This window comes from Entelurus aequoreus, linkage group LG09, assembly GCF_033978785.1.
Source record: "Entelurus aequoreus isolate RoL-2023_Sb linkage group LG09, RoL_Eaeq_v1.1, whole genome shotgun sequence".
In the NCBI taxonomy this organism is placed as follows: Eukaryota; Metazoa; Chordata; class Actinopteri; order Syngnathiformes; family Syngnathidae; genus Entelurus; species Entelurus aequoreus.
In genome coordinates, this window is record NC_084739.1 from 16,888,181 (window position 1) to 16,911,464 (window position 23,284).

General features: G+C 40.3%; 1 protein-coding gene across 1 annotated transcript; it reads left to right on the forward strand.

Moving 5' to 3' along the window:
• The first annotated feature begins 4,397 nt into the window (after positions 1-4,397).
• Positions 4,398-22,966, forward strand: zfand4 (zinc finger, AN1-type domain 4). The gene is made up of 10 exons (XM_062058201.1): positions 4,398-4,728; positions 10,791-11,124; positions 13,912-13,987; positions 14,519-14,586; positions 14,671-14,857; positions 14,944-15,082; positions 16,505-17,584; positions 18,628-18,682; positions 19,934-20,051; positions 22,210-22,966. The coding sequence occupies exons 2-10, from the start codon at positions 10,941-10,943 to the stop codon at positions 22,343-22,345; spliced, it is 2,043 nt and encodes a 680-aa protein (XP_061914185.1). The 5' UTR covers positions 4,398-4,728; positions 10,791-10,940; the 3' UTR covers positions 22,346-22,966.
• Positions 22,967-23,284: the final 318 nt, after the last annotated feature.

Genomic DNA, 23,284 nt, shown 5'->3' on the forward strand with positions numbered 1-23,284 from the left:
TATCATGTATATGTATATCATGTATATGTATATATGTGTATATATCATGTATATATATATATGTATGTATGTATGTGTATATATGCATATATATGTATATGTATATGTGTACGTATATCCATCCATCCATCCATTTTCTACCGCTTATTCCCTTCGGGGTCGCGGGGGGCGCTGGAGCCTATCTCAGCTACAATCGGGCAGGAGGCGGTGTACACCCTGGACAAGTCGCTACCTCATCGCAGGGCCAACACAGATAGACAACATTCACATTCACACACTAGGGCCAATTTAGTGTTGCCAATCAACCTATCCCCAGGTGCATGTCTTTGGAGGTGGGAGGAAGCCGGAGTACCCGGAGGGAACCCACGCAGTCACGGGGAGAACATGCAAACTCCACACAGAAAGATCCCGAGGCCGGGATTGAACTCACGACAACTCAGGACCTTCGTATTGTGAGGCAGACGCACAAACCCCTCTTCCACCGTGCTGCCCCATACGTACACATATGTATATGTGTATATATTTATATGTATATATATGTATGTGAGACAGCCCTCGCAAAAATGACTAATGATCTATTGCTAACGATGGATTCTGATGCGTCATCTATGTTGCTGCTTCTTGATCTTAGCGCCGCTTTCGATACTGTTGATCATAACATTTTATTAGAGCGTATCAAAACGCGTATTGGGATGTCAGACTTAGCCTTGTCTTGGTTTAACTCTTATCTTACTAAAAGGATGCACTGTGTCTCCCATAACAATGTGACCTCGGACTATGTTAAGGTAACGTGCGGAGTTCCCCAGGGTTCGGTTCTTGGCCCTGCACTGTTTAGTATTTACATGCTGCCGCTGGGTGACATCATACGCAAATACGGTGTTAGCTTTCACTGTTATGCTGATGACACTCAACTCTACATGCCCCTAAAGCTGACCAACACAGCGGATTGTAGTCAGCTGGAGGCGTGTCTTAATGAAATTAAACAATGGATGTCCGCTAACTTTTTGCAACTCAACGCTAAGAAAACGGAAATGCTGATTATCGGTCCTGCTAGACACCAACATCTATTTAATAATACCACCTTAACATTTGACAACCAAACAATTACACAAGGCGACTCGGTAAAGAATCTGGGTATTATCTTCGACCCAACTCTCTCGTTTGAGTCACACATTAAGAGTGTTACTAAAACGGCCTTCTTTCATCTCCGTAATATCGCTAAAATTCGTTCCATTTTGTCCACTAGCGACGCTGAGATCATTATCCATGCGTTCGTTACGTCTCCTCTCGATTACTGTAACGTATTATTTTCGGGTCTCCCTATGTCTAGCATTAAAAGATTACAGTTGGTACAAAATGCGGCTGCTAGACTTTTGACCAAAACAAGAAAGTTTGATCATATTACGCCTATACTGGCTCACCTGCACTGGCTTCCTGTGCACTTAAGATGCGACTTTAAGGTTTACTACTTACGTATAAAATACTACACGGTTTAGCTCCAGCCTATCTCGCCGATTGTATTGTACCATATGTCCCGACAAGAAATCTGCGTTCAAAGAACTCCGGCTTATTAGTGATTCCCAGAGCCCAAAAAAAGTCTGCGGGCTATAGAGCGTTTTCTATTCGGGCTCCAGTACTCTGGAATGCCCTCCCGGTAACAGTTAGAGATGCTACCTCCGTAGAAGCATTTAAGTCCCATCTTAAAACTCATTTGTATACTCTAGCCTTTAAATAGACCCCCTTTTAGACCAGTTGATCTGCCGTTTCTTTTCTTTTCTTTTCTCCTCTGCTTCCCTCTCCCTTATGGAGGGGGAGTTGCACAGGTCCGGTGGCCACGGATGAAGTGTTGGTTGTCCAGAGTCGGGACCCCGGGTGGACCGCTAGACTGTGCATCGGTTGGGGACATCTCTGCGCTGCTGACCCGTCTCCGCTCGGGACGGTTTCCTGCTGGCCCCACTATGGACTGGACTTTCACTGATGTGTGGCTTGTACAGCCCTTTGAGACACTTGTGATTTAGGGCTATATAAATAAACATTTATTGATTGATTGATGTGTTGGATCCACTGTGGACTGGACTTTCACAATAGTATGTCAGACCCACTCGACATCCATTGCTTTCGGTCTCCCCATCAGCCAGGGTGATTGGAAACACCTGCCAGCTCTGTAGGGTGAGTTGTGTGGAGCTGAAAGCAGCACAAGGGAGAGACTTGGCCAATTATGTCTGGTGGCAAATATGATGTGCAGCCACAAGGTGGCGAAAATGTGGATCCTGAAAAGGAAAATGTACAATATTTTGGAAAGGGAAAAAGAGCCATAACGTATACTGCCAAAGGCTTGGAAATGAAAGTTGACAATTATCATAAAGCAATAGGAGCATGTGTTAAAAAAGCTGCTAAAATAAGGGACACAATGAAACAACTCATGCATTCAAATGAAAATGATGCAAATGCTGTAAGAAGTCACTTGGATGAATTGATTCATTTGTGTGGAGAGGCAAGGGAAAATCATTCCTCATTGATTGCCTTACCATTGCCTGAAGAGGAACTTGATAGAAAAAATGACTGGTTTCAAGAAAAGATTAAGATACTAGAAGGTTTCATAAAACTTGTGCATGAATGGTTATCAGAAGTGAAAAGGCTAACCACACATAACACTGCCCCTGTTGAAGAGGAGTCACAATTGCATGTCTCTGAAACACATGGCTCAGTTGAAACGCAAGTCCAAGATGAAATGCATGTCCCACTTGCCCATGATGAACATTTATGTGTTACACTTTCTGATATTGGAGCCCAGGACAGACCATCGAATGTCTCAATCACACGCAGTTCCATATCAACAACCTCTTCTACCTCATCTGCTCGCATTCGAGCCCAGGCCGAAAAGGCTGCTCTCATGGCAGAGGCTGCTGCATTGGAGAAAAAACATCAAATTGAATCACAACAAAGAATTCAACAGGAACAATTCGCAAAACAACAGGAACAACTGCATGAAGTGCTCTAAAACTTGCTGGTAGACGGCTGCGTTGACCCTGGATCTCAGGAAACAGAGTGGACCGACACCAGCAGATGACATGGCACCCCAAACCATCACTGATGGTGGAAACTTTACACTAGACTTCAGGCAACGTGGATCCTGTGCCTCTCCTGTCTTCCTCCAGACTCTGGGACCTCGATTTCCAAAGGAAATGCAAAATTTGCTTTTGTCAGAAAACATGACTTTGGACCACTCAGCAGCAGTCCAGCTCTTTTTTCCAGGGTCAACGCAGCCGTCTACCAGCAAGTTTTAGAGCACTTCATGCTTCCTGCTGCTGACCTGCTCTATGGAGATGGAGATTTCAAGTTCCAACAGGACTTGGCGCCTGCACACAGCGCAAAATCTACCCGTGCCTGGTTTACGGACCATGGTATTTCTGTTCTAAATTGGCCCGCCAACTCCCCTGACCTTAGCCCCATAGAAAATCTGTGGGGTATTGTGAAAAGGAAGATGCAAAATGCCAGACCCAAAAACGCAGAAGAGTTGAAGGCCACTATCAGAGCAACCTGGGCTCTCATAACACCTGAGCAGTGCCAGAAACTCATCGACTCCATGCCACGCCTCATTAACGCAGTAATTGAGGCAAAAGGAGCTCCAACCAAGTATTGAGTATTGTACATGCTCATATTTTCCATTTTCATACTTTTCAGTTGGCCAACATTTCTAAAAATCCCTTTTTTGTATTAGCCTTAAGTAATATTCTAATTTTGTGACACACGGAATTTTGGATTTTCATTTGTTGCCACTTCAAATCATCAAAATTAAATGAAATAAACATTTGAATGCATCAGTCTGTGTGCAATGAATAAATATAATGTACAAGTTACACCTTTTGAATGCAATTACTGAAATAAATCAAGTTTTTCAAAATATTCTAATTTACTGGCTTTTACCTGTATATATATATGTATGTATACACATGTGTGTATGTATGTATGTATGTATGTATGTATGGATGCATGCAGAAAACCGTAAAAATTTACAAAAATTGCTGCATGCCATCGTGTGGAAAAAAATACAATTCAGTATTCAAACTTGGAACTTTGATATGGGATTGTATAAGTTTAACATACATGGGTGCCAATTATAATGTTTTTGTCTCGAGTAAGAAACGTGTGGGCTTTTTTATGTTGCAATATGTCGCTAATTTAATACACAGCAAAGCCAGTTGTATTAATGTGAAAACTACAATGTATATGCATGAAACACAGCCAAAATGACTTGAAAATAAAAACCTCTCTTAAAGAATAGTCAAAGCGCCTCTTGAACTAGATCCGCCTATTTCCCCGCCCCTTTTCTAGGCATTCCAAGCGGCAATTGGTCATTCTCACTGTCAATCAAAACCCATCCGCGGCGGCGTCATGGAGCCCGCCTCCCCCCGCCTTGACAGGTACGATTGTGTGGCGAACAAGAGGACCATGGCGACCGACCGAAGACGCCACTCCACTTCGTTCCGTTTGTGGCGTTTAACGTGATGCAATGCTCTGTGTTGTGAACGTAACGGCGCCCACGACAGCTACAAACACCGGCACACGGAGCAAGGCCGGCGAAAGGAGCCCACGGATGTGGCCGAGCTTCAAATTTAGCTCGCCGTGAGCCGCTCGCCATTGTTTGAGTTGTTGGCTAACATGGCAACCAAGGCTAAAGGTTAGCAGCCTCGGCTAAAGACGGCCATCGCCTCCTTAGTATTAACGGTAAGCAGCTTTTAACCACCCTTTACATTCGCTTAGGGATATCCTCTCTTTAAAAAAAAAAGGGATAGTTTAATTTCTCAGTGTGCTTTTTATCTATTTTCCTGAAGGTTATACAGGCTATTGTTTTCGACTTCACTGCCAGGTGAAGTGTCGCCTTTGCCAACCCATTTAGATTAAAATGGCCTTCTGTAACATTTTTCCAAGCCAAGCATCCCAGTGCCAAAACTCGATAATTCATCTTTTCTGCACTGATTTTACTCACTTAGTTTATGAATTAATCTTCGTTGATTGGGGTTTGAGGTGTTCACCAGCCTTTCACTCAAGGATGATGATGACATAAAGGCAAGTGTATCTTTGTGTATGTAAACACATTGGGCTAGTATGTGTCCATTCACTTTGTAACATTAGGTCAGGGGAAAGAGCCATATTGGACCAAAAATCAAAAAAACAATTCTGTCTGGAGCTGCATTAAGTGAAAAGTATATACGTCTTATAATAAGGCAACACATGATGTAAGTGTCTATATTAGCTATAATAGCCTACTATCAAATTGACTGCGGGTCGCAGGCTGATGCAAATCTTCGTTGTTCGGAAATGTTGAAATGTTATATTTATTCAACACATTTTTACAACATTTTAACACCTTAGTACATCAGACAACATACCGTATTTTTCGGAGTATAAGTCGCTCCGGAGTATAAGTCGCACCGGCCGAAAATGCCAAATAAAGAAGGAAAAAAACATAAGTCGCACTGGAGTATAAGTCACATTTTTTGGGGACATTTATTTGATAAAACCCAACACCAAGTATAGACATTTGAAAGGCAATTTAAAATAAATAAATAAAGAATAGTGAACAACAGGCTGAATAAGTGTACATTATACGACGCATAAATAACCAACTGAGAATGTGCCTCGTATGTTAACGTAACATATTATGGTAAGAGTCATTCAAATAACTATAACATACAGAACGTGCTATACGTTTACCAAACAATCTGTCACTCCTAATCGCTAAATCCGATGAAATCTTATACGGCTAGTCTCTTACGTGAATGAGCTAACTAATATTATTTGATATTTTACGGTAATGTGTTAATAATTTCACACATATGTCGCACCCCCGGCCAAACTATAAAAAAAACTGCGACTTATAGTCCGAAAAATACGGTATGTAATAAGTGTGTGTAAGAAATTGAAATGCGCCCCCTTTTGCCAAAATGAATTTAAAAAATAAATACATATGTATACAGAGACATACTGTAATAACTTGAAGTAAATAATGAAAAATAAAAACCACTTACAAACAAAAAATTCAACAAAAAAACCCAACTAAAAGCAGTCTTTCTCACAATGTGTCGACTTTTTTCTTATAAAATTGGGAACAATTTGTCATATTCTTTGTTTCTGTAATTTTGCAATATTTTCTTGTAAAATTATTAATTTTTAATGCGAAATGGTGACATTTGTCATACAAAATGCTGACTTATCACAATATTTTTGCTGTTGTTGTAAAATAGTGACATTTTTTAAATAAAATTATGACTTTTATTATAATACTGCCAAAGTTTTTCTTGTGAAATTCCAACTCATTTTACACAAGTTTTTTTATATTTGCATAGTATGTATATATTATTAATTTAACCTCTTAAGGCCCAAGCTGTTTGTTTACATGCTTTTTTTTTATTTCTCTTTGCTATTTGGGCTTATTGGACCCTAATTAGAATAAAAACTAAAAATCATATTTTGATATGATGTACTTAGTCCATAAGTACACAAACGTGTACTTCATGTGTAGTGACATGCTAATTTTTATTTTTACCCTTTTTTTTTCCAAATTCCATTGTATGTTATACTCTTCTGACACCACCAGATAGATATCCACATTAGCGGCATAAGACCCCAATTCAGTAGTGTACACGATTTTGGAAATAAGAGCTAAAAGGTGCTGTCCATGCATGTGGCCACTAAGGCCTTGTTGTAAATACAAATCTTTAATATATCTAGAAAGGGTGGTCCTAAAGAGGTAGGCTTTTTTCGGAGGTCTCAAGAAGGTAACAAATACAAGTGTGTGTGTGTGTGTCTGCGCGCGTTGTATTCCTACCCTACTTGAGACATCAACAAGGAAAAGTACCTTACATATGAGGACCGGTGAACAACAATTCATGGTCCCAATACTCAGAAGGTGAGATAACTCCTGGAAATGACTGGCTTTTAATGGCCAAAGGTATAGATGTGTATGTCCAAGAAAGGAAACTGCAGGGTGTCTTCTTTTAATAGATTTATTACAATCTTTGGCAAGCTAGGTAATGTTTGCTGTGGTCTGGAACAACATGGCACACAAACAACTATCAGAAATGCAGCCAATATTACATACAGATAATGTGTCATGAGACATGCAAATATAAATTATATACAAAGAGGATAAAAGTAAAGGATATCAAATGAGCTCAATTATACCTATACATTAGGCATAACGATGCAATATGTACATACAGATAGCCTAAATAGCATGTTAGCATTGATTAGCTTGCAGTCATGCAGTGACCAAATACGCCTTATTAGCACTCCAACAAGTCAATAACATCAACAATGTGCACCATGATGTTATTAATGTACCCTAAGATTTTTTGTTAAATTTATTTTATTTATAAAATTATCGAAAAGTATCGAAATACATTTTGGTACTGGTAACAGTATGTTGGTATCAGGACAACACTAGTGAGATGCTTTCTTGCTCTTTTTTACTTAAGTGTATTTGTCAAGATATTTACACTAAGTTTGGATTTTTCCCAGCGATATATTTTCTGTCGTGTTAATGTCCATCTATCTATGTTGCATTATTTGATTCAATCATGGAACGGGAAAGTTGCGGAGCTCCTTTAATGAGCCCATGCTGCGAGTGTGTAAGTGACGTTGACGCTATAAATGTGCAACTTGGAGCCCTGCTATTTCGACATAAATGGAGTGCTTACCCAAATAAACCCGCTGGACCAAACGCACAACTGTCCTTCGAGTGAGTCACCCTTTAATATTGATCATGATACAAACAGCACTAACATTACATTACATATGCTGTCTGGCTAGTTGTGTACAAACAAAACATGAAATGTGGGCTAATACTTTACAGATATAATAGTATGATTGTTCATGTTTTTCATTCAGTACAGATTGGTGTCCTGTCGCAGTGTTGTGCATTACAAACGCGTTTCATGTTGTCATAAGTTGCTAGCTTTTACGGCTAATACGGAAGCACGCAGATATATTACTACGCTAGAAAAAGAGTTCCTCTGTGTTCACTCTTACAATAACAATGTTGCTACAGCTTGGTTATTATACAGGTTACGGAACGTAAATTAAGAATTGTTGACGGTTTTTTATGCATTTTTAATGTGATTTAGAGAACTGATTGTTCCTATTAGCTGCATTGCTAGTCACCAAGAACGAGACGATTTTTACATGTTAGAATGTATTAAAAAAAACTTCTGTCTTCTTGTGTCTCATAAGTGTTGTGAACGATAGGCAAAATTCCCCAAAAAGTGCAGTTCCCCTTTTAATGTTGTGGGTTTTATTGAATATATTGTTTGCTGCGGGTGATCTACATCTTGCCCAAGGACTGCGGTTGGAACCTGACTTTGTGGCTAAAACTTGCGCTTACACAGCAATGTTAATTAGTGTGCGTTGTCCCTGTTCAAAATAAACTAATTTAAAAAAGCAATATAATGTACGTCAAAATGACAAATATCGGTGCCGATAAGCAGGCGTTTTATACATGTTAATCTTTTATATATATATATATATATATATATATATATATATAATATAAAACTATGTTCACCTAAAACTTGATTGCTCAGGTTTACAAAGTGTAAAAGAGGCTTGAAAAATGTCAAGAAAAAATATCTGTCAGACCTAAGCTACCTTCAGTTATGTCATGAACACAGTTTGGAGTGAGCAGAAAATTGGGTTTTCTGCTAGCTTTTCTTGACCTCGGCAGCGTTATGTTCTCTGAAAGGAGGCTCACTGTGTCACTTTGAAAGCCCCTAGCTCTGGACGCACAACACTTAAAATCTAAAAAGTCTGACTGCATGAGCCTTCCACTGACATTGTATCACCGAGACGCACGAGGCAATCTGCCAAAGTCTGTGGTCAGCCTGGCTTCAGTCTGGACTAAAAGGACTGGCTCCTGCAACACACCTGATATTGGAGTTTTGGCCAAGGCCTTAAATGGGTCTCTAAATGTTTAATGAGGTGATTGTTTTTCACCTTCGCTGAGAAGGCTTTTTTCTGGAGTTCTGGAGCATGTATATATATCGCCCTATATATGCTCCAGAACTTAAAGAAAAGCTTCTCAGCAGAGGTGAAAGAGTGCAATCGTATTTCCATCATATTCTGCGGATTTGATTTTATTGGCCAATTATGTGATTCTGTCCGTGGTTATGTTAAAGGCCTACTGAAATGATTTTTTAAAATTTAAACGGAGATAGCAGATCCATTCTATGTGTCATACTTGATCATTTTGCGATATTGCCATATTTTTGCTGAAAGGATTTAGTAGAGAACATCGACGATAAAGTTTGCAACTTTTGGTCGCTGATAAAAAAAAGCCTTGCCTGTACCGGAAGTAGCGTGACGTCACAGGCTGAAGGGCTCCTCACATTTCCCTAATGTTTACAATGCAGCAAGAGCGGTTCGGACCGAGAAAGCGAAGATTACCCCATTAATTTGAGCCAGGATGAAAGATTCGTGGATGAGGAACGTGAGAGTGAAGGACTAGAGTGCAGTGCAGGACGCATCTTTTTTCGCTCTGACCGTAACTTAGGTACAAGGGCTCATTGGATTCCACACTTTCTCCTTTTTCTATTGTGGATCACGGATTTGTATTTTAAACCACCTCGGATACTATATCCTCTTGAAAATGAGAGTCGAGAACGCGAAATGGACATTCACAGTGACTTTTATCTCCACGACAATACATCGGTGAAACACTTTAGCTACGGAGCTAACGTGATAGCATCGTGCTTAAATGCAGATAGAAACAAAAGAAATAAACCCCTGACTGGAAGGATAGACAGAAAATCAACAATACTATTAAACCATGGACCTGTAAATATACGGTTAATGCTTTCCAGCTTGGCGAAGCTTAACAATGCTGTTGCTAACGACGCCATTGAAGCTAACTTAGCAACGGGACCTCACAGAGCTATGATAAAAACATTAGCGCTCCACCTACGCCAGCCAGCCCTCATCTGCTCATCAACACCCGTGCTCACCTGCGTTCCAGCGAGCGACAGAAGGACGAAGGACTTCATCCGTGCGGTCGGCGGCTAGCGTCGTCTGCTATCCAAGTCAAAATCCTCCTGGTTGTGTTGCTACAGCCAGCCGCTAATACACCGATCCCACCTACAACTTTCTTCTTTGCAGTCTTCATTGTTCATTAAACAAATTGCAAAAGATTCACCAACACAGATGTCCAGAATACTGTGGAATTTTGAGATGAAAACAGAGCTTTTTTGTATTGGATTCAATGGTGTCCGAATACTTCCGTTTAACTATTGACGTCACGCGCATACGTCATCATACATAGACGTTTTCAACCGGAAGTTTAGCAGGAAATTTAAAATTGCACCCTGCCGTATTGGCGTGTGTTGCAATGTTAAGATTTCATCATTGATATATAAACTATCAGACTGCGTGGTCGGTAGTAGTGGGTCTCAGTAGGCCTTTAATGCGGAAATCACCTGCTTTTTTGTTGCTTTTAGTGATGATTGATTAGGCATACCAGACTGTGGAGCAACATTTACACCAAAGCATGTCCAATACATAAAATCTAAAAAGGTAAGGTGTGTGTTAACGGGCCAGGTTAATGATTGTTCTACAAAGGCCTCCCTTTTTTTTAATAAACTCCCTGCGCCCAAAGAGAAGCCTGGTACTCTTTTGGTACGCTTTTGTAATTGAAAGCAATTGGCTCCAATATGAGTAAATTATGAACTGCACAAAAAACCTCAATACAGTATCTGGAACTTATTATGACTTTTGTTGTTTGTGTTTTACATTCACAGGCGTGGTCATCCCATCACATGATGTGTGACTGTTCCAAAGTCAGGAAGTCGAACCTGTCCCTCTCTCCCTCAGCTTGGGCCACACCCTCACGTTGGCTGTTTTCCTAAAGTCCTTGTCACCCTGCCCCCAAAGGAAAACCCTGAATCGAGATGACCGACAGGAAGGAGCCGCCCTTCTTCAATGACGACCGAGTGGGTGCTTTTCACTACAAGCTTCCTCTTTACGATCCCATGGAGCTTTTCATCGAGACGTTGACTGGGACGTGTTTCGAGCTACGAGTGTTGCCCTTTGAGGCCATCATTTCAGTCAAGGCCAAGATCCAAAGACTTGAAGGTAAAACAATCAAGCTCACCTTATAACGACTTAGCACACTTACTGTACATGCAAAGCTTTGTTTTGTTTGTGCAGCATATTCCACATTGTTTACATAGCACATGGATTTATTTAGACAGTATTGTGTGTATTCTACTGTCTGAATGTGCTACAAAATACACTATCCACTATGGATGTTTAGATTTTATTTATGATGCCTATTCAGGTACCAATCATCCATGAGTGAGATCGGCCATTACCGGTACCTGGTATCACATTTATTGTGTACAGTTTTCAATGTATTTATGATGAGTGCTACTAAGAGTTTAACAATATCAGCACGATATTTAAACTATTTACTTATTATATTCTATTAGATACAATTGTTTGATCAAAACAAAGTCAATAGGACACAATAACTAAACAAAATCGATGCTACCCTACGATCCACCCACTTACTTGTTGTTTACTGACTGTGACAATGCTGACACACCAACAGTTATGTTATCCTCTCTTTTTAAACTTAATCTACTCATTCCTTTTCTGTTAATGACTGCTTACTTTGTGCTACAGTTGATGACAGAATCATTAGCCCTCCCATAATTTAAATTTTTTTTTTTTATTAAGTATTTCCCAAGTGGTGTTAAAGAGAGCAATGCATTTTAAGACAGCCTTTCCAAGGATCCTACTTTCATTTTGGATGCGTCCAATATTTTTATTTGACCACAGGACAAAAGTTGTTTCACAAAAAACAAAAATGACTAGAGTCAAAATTGTTAGCCCCTTTAAAGACTCCCAGTAGTTTGTTTGAGAGACAGCGAGTGTTGGAAGTCATGTGCTCTGGTTAATCAAACCTATTTGAAGTCATCACCAGTGAACACCGACTCTGTAAAAGGGACCTGTAGAGCAGTGCACAAGATTCAGTTTACGCTGGATGATTCAGGACTCAGAAATCATCATGCCAAAAGCAAAATAAATCAATTTAAACTTGGTGAAAATAATAATTAATGTCCACAAAGTAGAAGATGGATACACAAAGTTATCATAACGTTTCCAAGTGTCAAGAACTGGTTTGAGAAGTATCAACAAGAAATTCAAAGACAGTAACATAGTACAAAACTAGCCTGACCGAGGTAGGTAAGGAACAATTTCAAAGAGAGATGTGTCTAAAGACCCCAGAACTGCCAAGACACTAGTGAATAGTCGACTTAGCCAAGTCTGGAATTGTAATCACTAGAGTCCTGCACAGGAACGGACTGAGGCTGCAGAACAAGAAAAACTCCACTTCTGCTCCAAAGGCACCTTTGAGCCAGACCGAAGTATGTAAAGGACAACCTAGAGAAAGACTCCATACTGGAAGCTTGTCATTTGGTCAGATGAAAACAAAACTAGAGCTCTTTGGCCATCGAGACACTGCTTATGTTTGGAGAAAGAAGGGAGAGACATACAACCGAAAGAACATGGTCCCCACAGTGAAACATGGTGGTGGGAGTATGATGCTGTGGAGTTGCTTCAGTGCATTTGGAACTAGGAATCTTGTCAAGGTGGAAGGAATCCTGAAGAAAGGATATCATAAGATCTTGGAGGAAAACCTCAAGCAATCAGCAGCAAAACTGTGTATGAGTCGCCGCTTTGTCTTCCAAAATGATAACGACACAAAACATATGTCACTCCTTGTGAAGAACTACCTCCAGAGGGCCGAAGTGTTTATTATGTTATTGAATGGCCTGCACAAAGCCCTGACTTGAATCCCATCGACAATCTTTCATGAGAATTGAAGACCATGGCAGGAGACTGTTAAATCTTGCAGAGCTTGAGAGGTTTGCCAGTGGGCTGGGATTGCTCAGCAGGTGTGTGTAAGACTTGTGAATAACTATTAGACAAGATTACAGGCTGTTATCCAGTAAAAATTAGCATCAGAGAGGCTATTCATTTTGACTCTGGTAAGTTTTGGTTTTCGTAAAACTTTTCTAAGCACTTATTTCTTGGTTATCTCAGCTTGACGTGTCTGCTCCTGGCTTTGTCTTTGGGTTAATTTAGGGTTTTGTCTTAATACTTGATAATTATACTCAAGATATTAAGAAATTAATGTCTATGGATGTTCTTATTAATTTTGGGTCATTGTATTCTCAGGGCATTCAATCGATCGCAACTGGACTAAAGTCCAGTTGCGATCGATTGAATGCCCTGAGAAATTAAGGAATGCAGTTTATTTGCGGTAATGGAGGTAATTATTAACTATGGGGAGCAGCTCCACACTTTTTATGGAGATACACAATTAGCTGCTAGCTTGTCAGCCGGGGGACTAAAAATAAATATTAGCTAGAGGTGATTGGCATTTAAATGTAATAACCCTCTGCAATGGAGATCACATACTTTTTCATAAAAGTCGGCCAGTATTATCTGTAGCCGATCAATCGGCACATCCCTTTTGGCCACTGCAACACTCAGGAAACATGTGGGTGTGTGATCACTGCAGAGTAAATCTGTTTATGTGAAGAGGTATTTCAGTGTTTTTATGGTGGAGCTTGGCTTAACTTCACTAAAAACTCTTGTAATCAATCTGTTCTTCCTCAGTTCTTATCAGTTCATCATTTCTATAGTGCATCCAGCCTTGTGCGATGTGAGGTTCATATACTCACCTACAGTAAATACTTGGTGAATAAGTCTGGTATTTGTTAAATGCAGGTGGTCCACTTGCAGTACCACTGCTCTGTCTGCAGGTGGCAGTCATTAATTATTTTTGGCATCATGAACTACAGATGGCAGTTAACTTAATGTGCTCTGTGTTGATTCCTCTGTTTGAAGGTATCCCAGTTACCCAGCAACACCTCATCTGGAACAACCTGGAGCTGGATGATGAACACTGTCTACACGATTATGGGTAAATGAAATGTTCTCCTTCATAACATGGACACCTAACCCACTGGGGTTGTTCAAGTGCTTGCAAGCAATATGTTGCACATATTTTATGTAGTTACTCCGCCTTCCTCCCACCACCAAAGACATGCACCTGGGGAAAGGCTGATTGGCAACACTAAACTGGCCCGAAGTGTGTGAATGTGAGTGTGAATGTTGTCTGTCTATCTGTGTTGGCCCTGCGATGAGATGGCGACTTGTCCATGGTGTACCCCGCCTTCCGCCCGAATGCAGCTGAGATAGGCTCCAGAACCCCCCGCTACCCCATAAGGGACAAGCGGTAGAAAATGGATGGATGGATGGATTTTGGCAGGCTGTCAGTTGTTCAGATGTGGATTTCACAGTCAAATGTTGTGGTAATTAGATTACAACAATTACCAATTAGATTATGTAAATTTTAGCCCCAAATGCATTCTTATGTCCATTGTCTTCTTCAAAAAAGTAGTAGGTAGCACATTTTCTGCTGCATTAAAAGTCAGCATGTATGTTTTTGCAGCATCTCAGGGGGCTGCACTTTGAAGCTGGTCTTAGCTATGAGGGGAGGTCCAATCAACACCAGGAGGGGTAAGAAAAATTATTGGTTTCATGTCACGTTGAACCAAATTATGCAGGTTTCCATTTGAAAAACGATTCTTTTTCTTTAATCAGTAACCATGGAGGACACCGTCAGAGACGTGGTTGAGCCAATGGAGGGCACAAAGGAGGAGGGTTGGGAGAAAAGCTTGGCCAGCAAACAGGTCACGTTTGTGGTCTATCGTGAGGGCGATCAACTCAACTTCTTCCGAGTGGTTGACAGGGGAGATGGTTCCCTGACTCCTCTGTCAGAATCTCTCAGGTCTGAAAACGACCACATACATAATAAATATAAATAGACAAGTTTAGAATATCCATCCTCATGGTTTTGCCTATCAAATTTTTCAGTGGCGGCTCAGTGTACAACATGTGTGCTGAGGATGGTGAGCGTTCTGCAGCTGCTCAGCAAAGCCTTGAAAATTCAATCACTATGAACAAAATGAAGCTGCTCAAGGCCAAGATGGAAGACATGAACCTTAACAAGAAGGTAGGCTTTTATTAGAATTTCAGCTGCATCCCATTTAGGAATTGGTCAGTGAAAACATAATGTGGTATTTGATATATTACTATACAGCGCATTTAATAATAGAGACAGTGCCTCACTGAGTGTGAAAGTCTCTGAACACCCCTCGCTCACACACACACAAACAGCTGTTATTATATGATACTGTGATTGATGCTATCAAACGTCTAGCGCCAAAAAGAACATTTCAAAAAATTTCTCTGAAAACTCAATTTTTGATTCAGAGTTCAATTTTTGGGTGTTAAAACTACAAAAGACAATGGTTGGGAGGGGTGCTGATGTCATCCTGTAATGATTTAATGATTATTTGTATCAACATTTCATCTTTTTCTTCTTAATTCGGCGTGGCTCGGTTGGAGCGGCTTTGCCAGCAACATGAGGGTTCCTGGTTCGATCCTAGAGCAAGACACTCTTGTTCTTGATGGGTCGTGGTTAGGGCCCTTCAGTGTGTGAATGTGGAAATACTGCCAAAGCGCTTTAAGTACCTTTTTAAGTACATTTTTTAAATTGAAAAGACACGACTGGTAGATTATTTTGCAAGTTTTGTATTTCTTATGCTTCACTGATATTGTTTTAGTCTTAGTATTTTATCTGTTTTAATTGCTAAGCTTTTATTGTTTTAAATATTGGTTTGTACTGCAGCACTTTAAGATTTATTTAAATAAACAAACATATTATTTCTGGCGGGCGTTGTGACATCTTACTCTGTTCAGCAGTCATTTAAGGCATCGTAAAAACACCTCTGTCATGTATAGTGTAATCACTCTGTGCTAAGAGAGCACAGCTTTTAGGTTCAATGTGCACAATTTATAATCTTATTTACTCAGACAGCAATGTGCTTATGTACGTTTAGATCGGAGAATGTCATTTCCTAATGGGGAAAAGATGTTAATGTCTCTTGTTTTCATGTTAGCATTCAAGCTAGCGAGCTGGCACCAGTCAAACCTTGAGTTGATTAAAGTGCAATTATCAATCACGGTTTTTCCATCATTTTAAGTTAAAACGGTAATACTAACCGGTAGGAAGTTTTACAGCGGTCATCATATTACCTTTTATTGTTATATCCCTACTGCACAGCAAACATGGCATCTGTAAGACTAACATGCTTCTGTATACAGTCCGGAGAAACTTCTAAACATTCAACATGTGCATTTATTTGTACAAAAAAGGAACTCTCTGTAGAGTACATAAACACACCTGGCCTCTAAATGAAGAAACACGGTATTGACAAAAAAAATCAATGCAGAGATTCTTTGTGTAACCTCCAAAATTTACTTCCTCTTTTGGTCATGTGTGCCAAAGTTCTTTTTGTGTGTAATTTTTCATAAAAACCTGTTCAAAAACAGTTTTTTATTTGATTGTCTTGTGTTGGTCTTCATTTTACAGCCGAAGAAGTCGAGTAAGGCAAAGCCACGGCCACCCGTCCCTCCAGCGCCTTCCAGTACACGTCACCACCAACGCCTCCTGCGCTCCCTCCCTCAGATCAATAAGCCTCTCCAGTCTAATGGCCAACTACCTCCAATAGCGGACCAAGAGCTCCTAGATCCCTTTCCGCCCCCTGCTGCTGTGGCTGCTTCCTACTTGTCCTTCCCTCGACGTCCGCCTCCCTCTGTCCCCTCGCCTTCTTGCTTTATGCTACAGGAGGAGGAGCCGTGGGAGACGTGCCCGCCATTCACAAAAATCCGCCCCCCTCCCAAAGTATCCCGCCTGGACATTGGCAGCACAAGGTTGATGAGGGATTGTGTGTACCCTCAGCTCCCCCCGCTGTGCACCAGAGGCTCACCCGACGCCGCCTTTGACCCGGTGAAGCCGGTCGTAGAGGCACTTGGGATGAGTTTATTGGAAGAAGGGCTGGTGGCGCCGCCGCCAACTGCATTATTTGGGGACCCTCTGAGTCTCGATTTGTCCGCTCAGCCCGAGGAGGCTTGTCAAACCTTCGAGGTTGGGGCGCAGCTGTCCCCCTCCCCACTCAGTGCTTGGACACTCGGGCCCCGTGGTGACACCCTGACCAGCAGAGCAGATGTAACGCAGCTTAGCACTTCATTCCATTTAAGCCCCCCATCGCCGTCACCTGCCTCCAGCTCCCTGAAACCCCGTTTACAACCTTTTGACTCCATGGTCGCCCTTCAAGCCCAAGTAAAACAAGGCAGTTCATCAAGTCACCCAGCGCGCCTTCACGGTGTTAAAGTGGATTCACCGAGCAAGAGGCCAGAGCTTCTATCCAAGAGGGAAGCCAGGTGCATCACGAAGATGGCGAATCAAGCTTGCAGAGAGCAACTGGGCGACTCTGAGCTCCATTCTGCAAGGCCCGTAGACGGCCACAGTGGAAGGAGAGGAATGGGGGCGCCACTGTCTCCTGCTGCTACCATAGGACAGAGCATTCTCGGCTCCAGTCCGCCAGGACCCCTCCAGGATGATGCAGCGCGGCAAACGTCATCTTTGCACCGAGCGGCAGCCTTGCACACGGTGAGAGCAGAGGCTATTATTTAGGAATTACAGCAATTGCATTTAAAACTGATCTACCGCTATTGTAAATCACATTTAGTTTCAAAATGTACCAAGTTGAAAAAAGACAAATTCTAATAATCTCTTTATTTTTGTTAGTTAATACCTTTAGGTTGTTTAGTTTGGTTATTGTAAACTATTGAAATGTTGCAAATAATATAATGTGTTTATTTATTAAATGATGTTAAGTCCAACTGCAATTCTAAAAGGAAAAAAGGAGCTCACGGTCCATAGAATATTATGGCATGGACTAGGAATGTGCCAACAATCAGTATTGGACAATTTTGGTGGAAAAAGCATGTGATTGACACTGCATTATCGCATTTTATTGCGGATCACAAACGCTGATCCCCTCTGGCTGACGCTGTATTTATTTTTAGTCTTCCAGCTGACAAGCAGCTAGCAGCTAATTATAAAAATATATACTGTATATGGAATATAAACTGCATTTCATTTTAGCTTTACCACTGGCGGATGAGGCAGAACATGTTACACACAGAGGAAGAGAAAAAGGAACTTGTTTTTGAATATTGTGTTTATATTGTTAAAGTGCCTATAGCACTCACCATAAATAAAGAGAAACATTTACAGTTAATACATGTGATCGGTATTGGCCGATATCACCCATGGTTGATCGGAATTGGAATCCGCAGCTTAAAATCCTGATTGGAACATCCTTAACATGGACATTTATGCTTTTGAATAATTATGAGTAATTGATTGGTAAGTATAGAATGATATACTCTCTAAATTACAGTAATTCAAGTGCTGAAAAGTGATAGGATGTTGCCAAATAAATGCTGCACAAGACTTTCTGAAGGTAATGAAATTCAACATTTTTAAATGGCTGATTTCAAACCAGAAGAAAACTGTATTTTCACCTTACTTTAAGAATAACCAGGATTAAAATGCAAAAAAAAGCCTTCATAATTATTTGAGATTGTTTTATCATCTTTATGATTGTTTATTGATTCCCTCCAAAATATGTCACATTCTCTTCTTAGATCAACAAATGTCTGGCACCAGGTAGGGGAGTCCCGTCGCCATTTGTGAGGATAGGTAAGACCGAGACACACGACTCGGCACACATTCACTTGAGGTAGACGAGTTGATAAATAAAGTGCTAAGTATTTAAGGGCTGCAACAATTAATCGATTAAGTTGATTAGGTAAAAAGCTTTGATTTATATTATGTTGCTTCAATTGATCGTTTTAGTGCAAGTTATGATAAAAAAAAAAATCTGGACTGTATAAAAGAAGGTAAAACAAGTTGAATTGAAGGTAAAAGGTAAATAGAAGGTAATAGAAGAAGTGAATTAAAGGTAAAATGGGGTAAAAGGGTAAATGAAGATAAACAGGTTCATAAAATATAAATGCAAGTTAAACAAGTAAATATATGGTAAATGGGTTATACTTGTATAGCGCTTTTCTACCTTCAAGCTACTCAAAGCGCTTAGACACTATTGCCACATTCACTCATTCACACACACATTCACACACTGATGGCTGGAGCTGCCATGCAAGGCGCTAACCAGGACCCATCAGGAGCAAGGGTGAAGTGTCTTGCTCAAGGACACAACGGATGTAAATAAAATAAAGAAGGAATATAGAAGGTAAACAAAGATTAACCAAGGTAAAATACAGTCAAGTAAGGTAAATACAAGGTAAAGTAAGGTAAATGGGAGGTATACAAAGGAATATAGAAGGTAAAACAAGGTAAAGACAGTCAAAAAATGTCAATAGAAGGTAATGAAAGTTATTTCGAGTACAGTACTATTTTCCCTAAAATACGCATTGAGGATATAAAGTGTGTTTTAACCAAATGCAATATAGTAATCGCACAAAATAATTGAGAGCCCTAAAGTATTTATTGCTGCTGAAGGCACAATCCTCCATGTTTGATCTGTGTGATGTGGTGTCGACTAAATGGTGATGGTAAACCAAAAAAATTTCACTAACAAAACATCCAATCAGTCGCTGTCATGTCAGCACCTGTAGATCCCCTTTGGACAAAGTACTGCACGTCTCCATGAACCAATAAGTATATTTTTGTTGCAGATCAAAGTGCACAAAAGAAAACAATCCTGTCAAGCAAAATGTTATTCCCCTAACTAACCACACAGCAAGCATAATGTTATCCTTCCAGCATGTTTTTTTTTTACTTCCTTTTACTGCTTATATCCTCTTACTGCTTATTGATTAAATAACATGGAAGTTAATGCTGCTTGCCGACGGCTGCAATGCAGGCAGTACTTCAGGCAAGGCAGATTCTTCCATTATTTTTTTCTTCTAAGTTTTTCTCTTCTTGAAGGAACTCCGACATACCACCTACCTCCGGTCAAGGCCCCTACAGGCACCAAGAAAAAGAGTTTCAATCACTGCTTCCTCTGTGGCAAGAAGACTGGGCTGGCCACCAGCTATGGGTGCAGGTATGTCTCTGAATCTAATGCATGCCCTTAAATCTCAGGGCGTTCAATCGATAGCAACTGGACTGTTTCACCTCATCAGAGTAGGCTTCATCAGTTCATGCTCATAAGACTTAGATTGGTCAGATCTAGTCTTAGACTTAGATAGGTCTGATCAAGTCTTAGACTTAGATTGGTCAGCACCAATCTTAGAATTAGATTGGTCAGATCTACTCTTAGACTTAGATTGGTCAGATAAAGTCTTAGAATTAGATTGGTCAGATCTACTCTTAGACTTAGATTGGTCAGATAAAGTCTTAGAATTAGATTGGTCAGATCTACTCTTAGACTTAGTTTGGTCAGATCTACTCTTGGACTTGGATTGGTCAGATCTACTTTTAGACTTAGATTGGTCAGATCTACTCTTAGTCTTAGATTGGTCAGATCAAGTCTTAGAATTATATTGTCAGAGCTACTCTTAAGCTTAGATTGGTCAGATCTACTCTTAGACTCAGATTGGTCAGATCTACTCTTAGACTCAGATTGGTCAGATCTACTCTTAGACTTAGATTGGTCAGATCTACTCTTAGACTTAGATTGGTCAGATCAAGTCTTAGAATTAGATTGGTCAGATCAAGTCTTAGAATTAGATTGGTCAGATCTACTCTTAGACTCAGATTGGTCAGATCTACTCTTAGACTCAGATTGGTCAGATCTACTCTTAGACTTAGATTGGTCAGATCTACTCTTAGACTTAGATTGGTCAGATCTACTCTTAGACTTAGATTGGTCAGATCAAGTCTTAGAATTAGATTGGTCAGATTTATTCTTAAACTTAGATTGGTCAGATCTAGTCTTAGACTTAGATTGGTCTGATCAAGTCTTAGACTTAGAATGGTCAGCACCAGTCTTAGAATTTGATTGGTCAGATCTACTCTTAGACTTAGATTGGTCAGCACTTGTCTTCGACTTAGATGGGTCAGATCAAGTCTTAGAATTAGATTGGTCAGATCTAGTCTTAGACTCAGATTGGTCAGATCTACTCTTAGACTCAGATTGGTCAGATCTACTCTTAGACTTAGATTGGTCAGATCAAGTCTTAGAATTAGATTGGTCAGATCTATTATTAAACTTAGATTGGTCAGATCTATTCTTAGACTCAGATTGGTCAGATCTACTCTTAGACTCAGATTGGTCAGATCTACTCTTAGACTCAGATTGGTCAGATCTACTCTAGACTTAGATTGGTCAGATCTACTCTTAGATTGGTCAGATCAAGTCTTAGAATTAGATTGGTCAGATCTATTCTTAAACTTAGATTGGTCAGATCTAGTCTTAGACTTAGATTGGTCTGATCAAGTCTTAGACTTAGAATGGTCTGCACCAGTCTTAGAATTTGATTGGTCAGATCTACTCTTAGACCTGGATTGGTCAGATCTACTCTTAGACTTAGATTGGTCAGCACTTGTCTTCGACTTAGATGGGTCAGATCAAGTCTTAGAATTAGATTGGTCAGAGCTACTCTTAGACTTTGATTGGTCAGATCTACTCTTAGACTTTGATTGGTCAGATCTACTCTTAGACTTAGATTGGTCAGATCTAGTCTTAGAATTAGATTGGTCAGATTTAGTCTAGCTGCTGGGGCCAAAACCCCAAATATTTATACTGCAAAACCAGGAGGGTGTGCCTCGGCAGGGATGGTTTCGCCCTATGGTAGTTTTGATGCAAACGAGCAGTCCTAACTGTCAAAGCCAACGACAGTCGTTGAAGTATAGATTCCCCTTTTTAGCATTGAGGGATTGTGTGACTACTACCATTCAGTTGTAAAAAAAATTAAAATAAAATAAAAAAATGGCACAAATGGCCTTCTGGTCACCTTCCGTGACCAGAAGGTTTTTAACTCCTGTTATTTGTTGGAGGCTAAATTGCAGAGTCTTTTTAGGAATGGTTGAAAGGACAGTGTTGTATGTGGGAGACAGGTGGTGTCGCAGACCACCTCCTCTGTTCAAGGATGTTTTTTCAACCTTGACATTGATGTCTTCCCTCGAAAGCGGAGTGCGGGAAGCCATCTATGTCCTATTTAGTCCCCCTCCAGCCTCATAAGAAGATAACTATAAATAAAGGAGTGCTATTTATAGATCTGACTTGATCGTCCCAAAAATATCTGGTTCGAATCTCTCAGGTGCGGTAGCAACTTCTGCGCCACTCACCGCTATGCAGAAACACACGACTGCTCTTACGACTACAAGAGCACGGGGAGACGATTCCTGCAAGACACCAACCCTCTCATCAGCGCTCCCAAGCTGCCTAAGATCTAGAATCTTCCAGCGTTTCCTGTTAAAAGGACACATTTTTATAAAGCTTCCAGACTTTTGACGGACTAAATGGAAGGGTCTTACTCACCATTGTGTGCTTTGTCCCTCCACAGTCAAGTTGACTTCAGACTGAAGTTCAGAAAAACATGAGTGGATCAAGCGAAACCTTTTCTCATGCATGGACGTCGGGTTATGTCAAATGTCTGATGCATGTTCCGACAATTTCCATTTTGGCAGCCTTCAAGGAAAAACAATATAGAACCGCTGATTGATTTTTGCTCGGACACGTTTGGACCAGTTGCACTTTAGAACATTTGTATTATTCCGATCATGAGCTGAAGGATCTTTTTATCGCCATTTCTGTGTTGTCGTCATGTCTCACTACTTGTGCACATATAGTTTTCCTTAAAAGAGAACAACAAGATATTTAAAGTCAAGTTTGAATTGCTAATGTTTGTCGGTGTGAATGCTGTAATGTTTTAATTGTGTATGGTATTGGGGGTTAGGCAAATGTCAGTTTAGTAAGGACGCCATAAGGATCTTTTCTATGTCTTTTTTACGCTATTGAACGCTGTGCTCATTTTTGCAGGGCTTGGATCTAATAAAGTTCTTTTCCATACTTAAGCATTTTGTCAGCAAGAGTTTTTCACAGGTTAAACATCAAAATTAAAAGGTCTGACAAACCCCAAAACCTGTCAAGTTGGCACGTTGTGTAAGTCATAAATAAAAACAAAATACAATGATTTGCAAATACTTTTCAACTTATAGTCAATTGAATAGACTGCAAAGACAAGATACTTAACGTTCTAACTGGAAAACTTTATTTTTTGCAAATATTAGCTCATTTGGCATTTGATGCCTGCAACATGTTTCAAAAAAGCTGGCACAAGTGGCAAAAAAGACTGAACAAGTTGAGGAATGCTCATCAAACACTTATTTGGA

Coding starts and splice junctions, on each gene's coding strand:
- zfand4 (XM_062058201.1), top strand. CDS start 10,941: ATGACCGACAGGAAGGAGCCGCCCTTCTTCAATGACGACCGAGTGGGT. Junction 11,125..13,911: donor CAAGATCCAAAGACTTGAAG/GTAAAACAATCA, acceptor CTCTGTTTGAAG/GTATCCCAGTTACCCAGCAA. Junction 14,587..14,670: donor TCCAATCAACACCAGGAGGG/GTAAGAAAAATT, acceptor TTCTTTAATCAG/TAACCATGGAGGACACCGTC.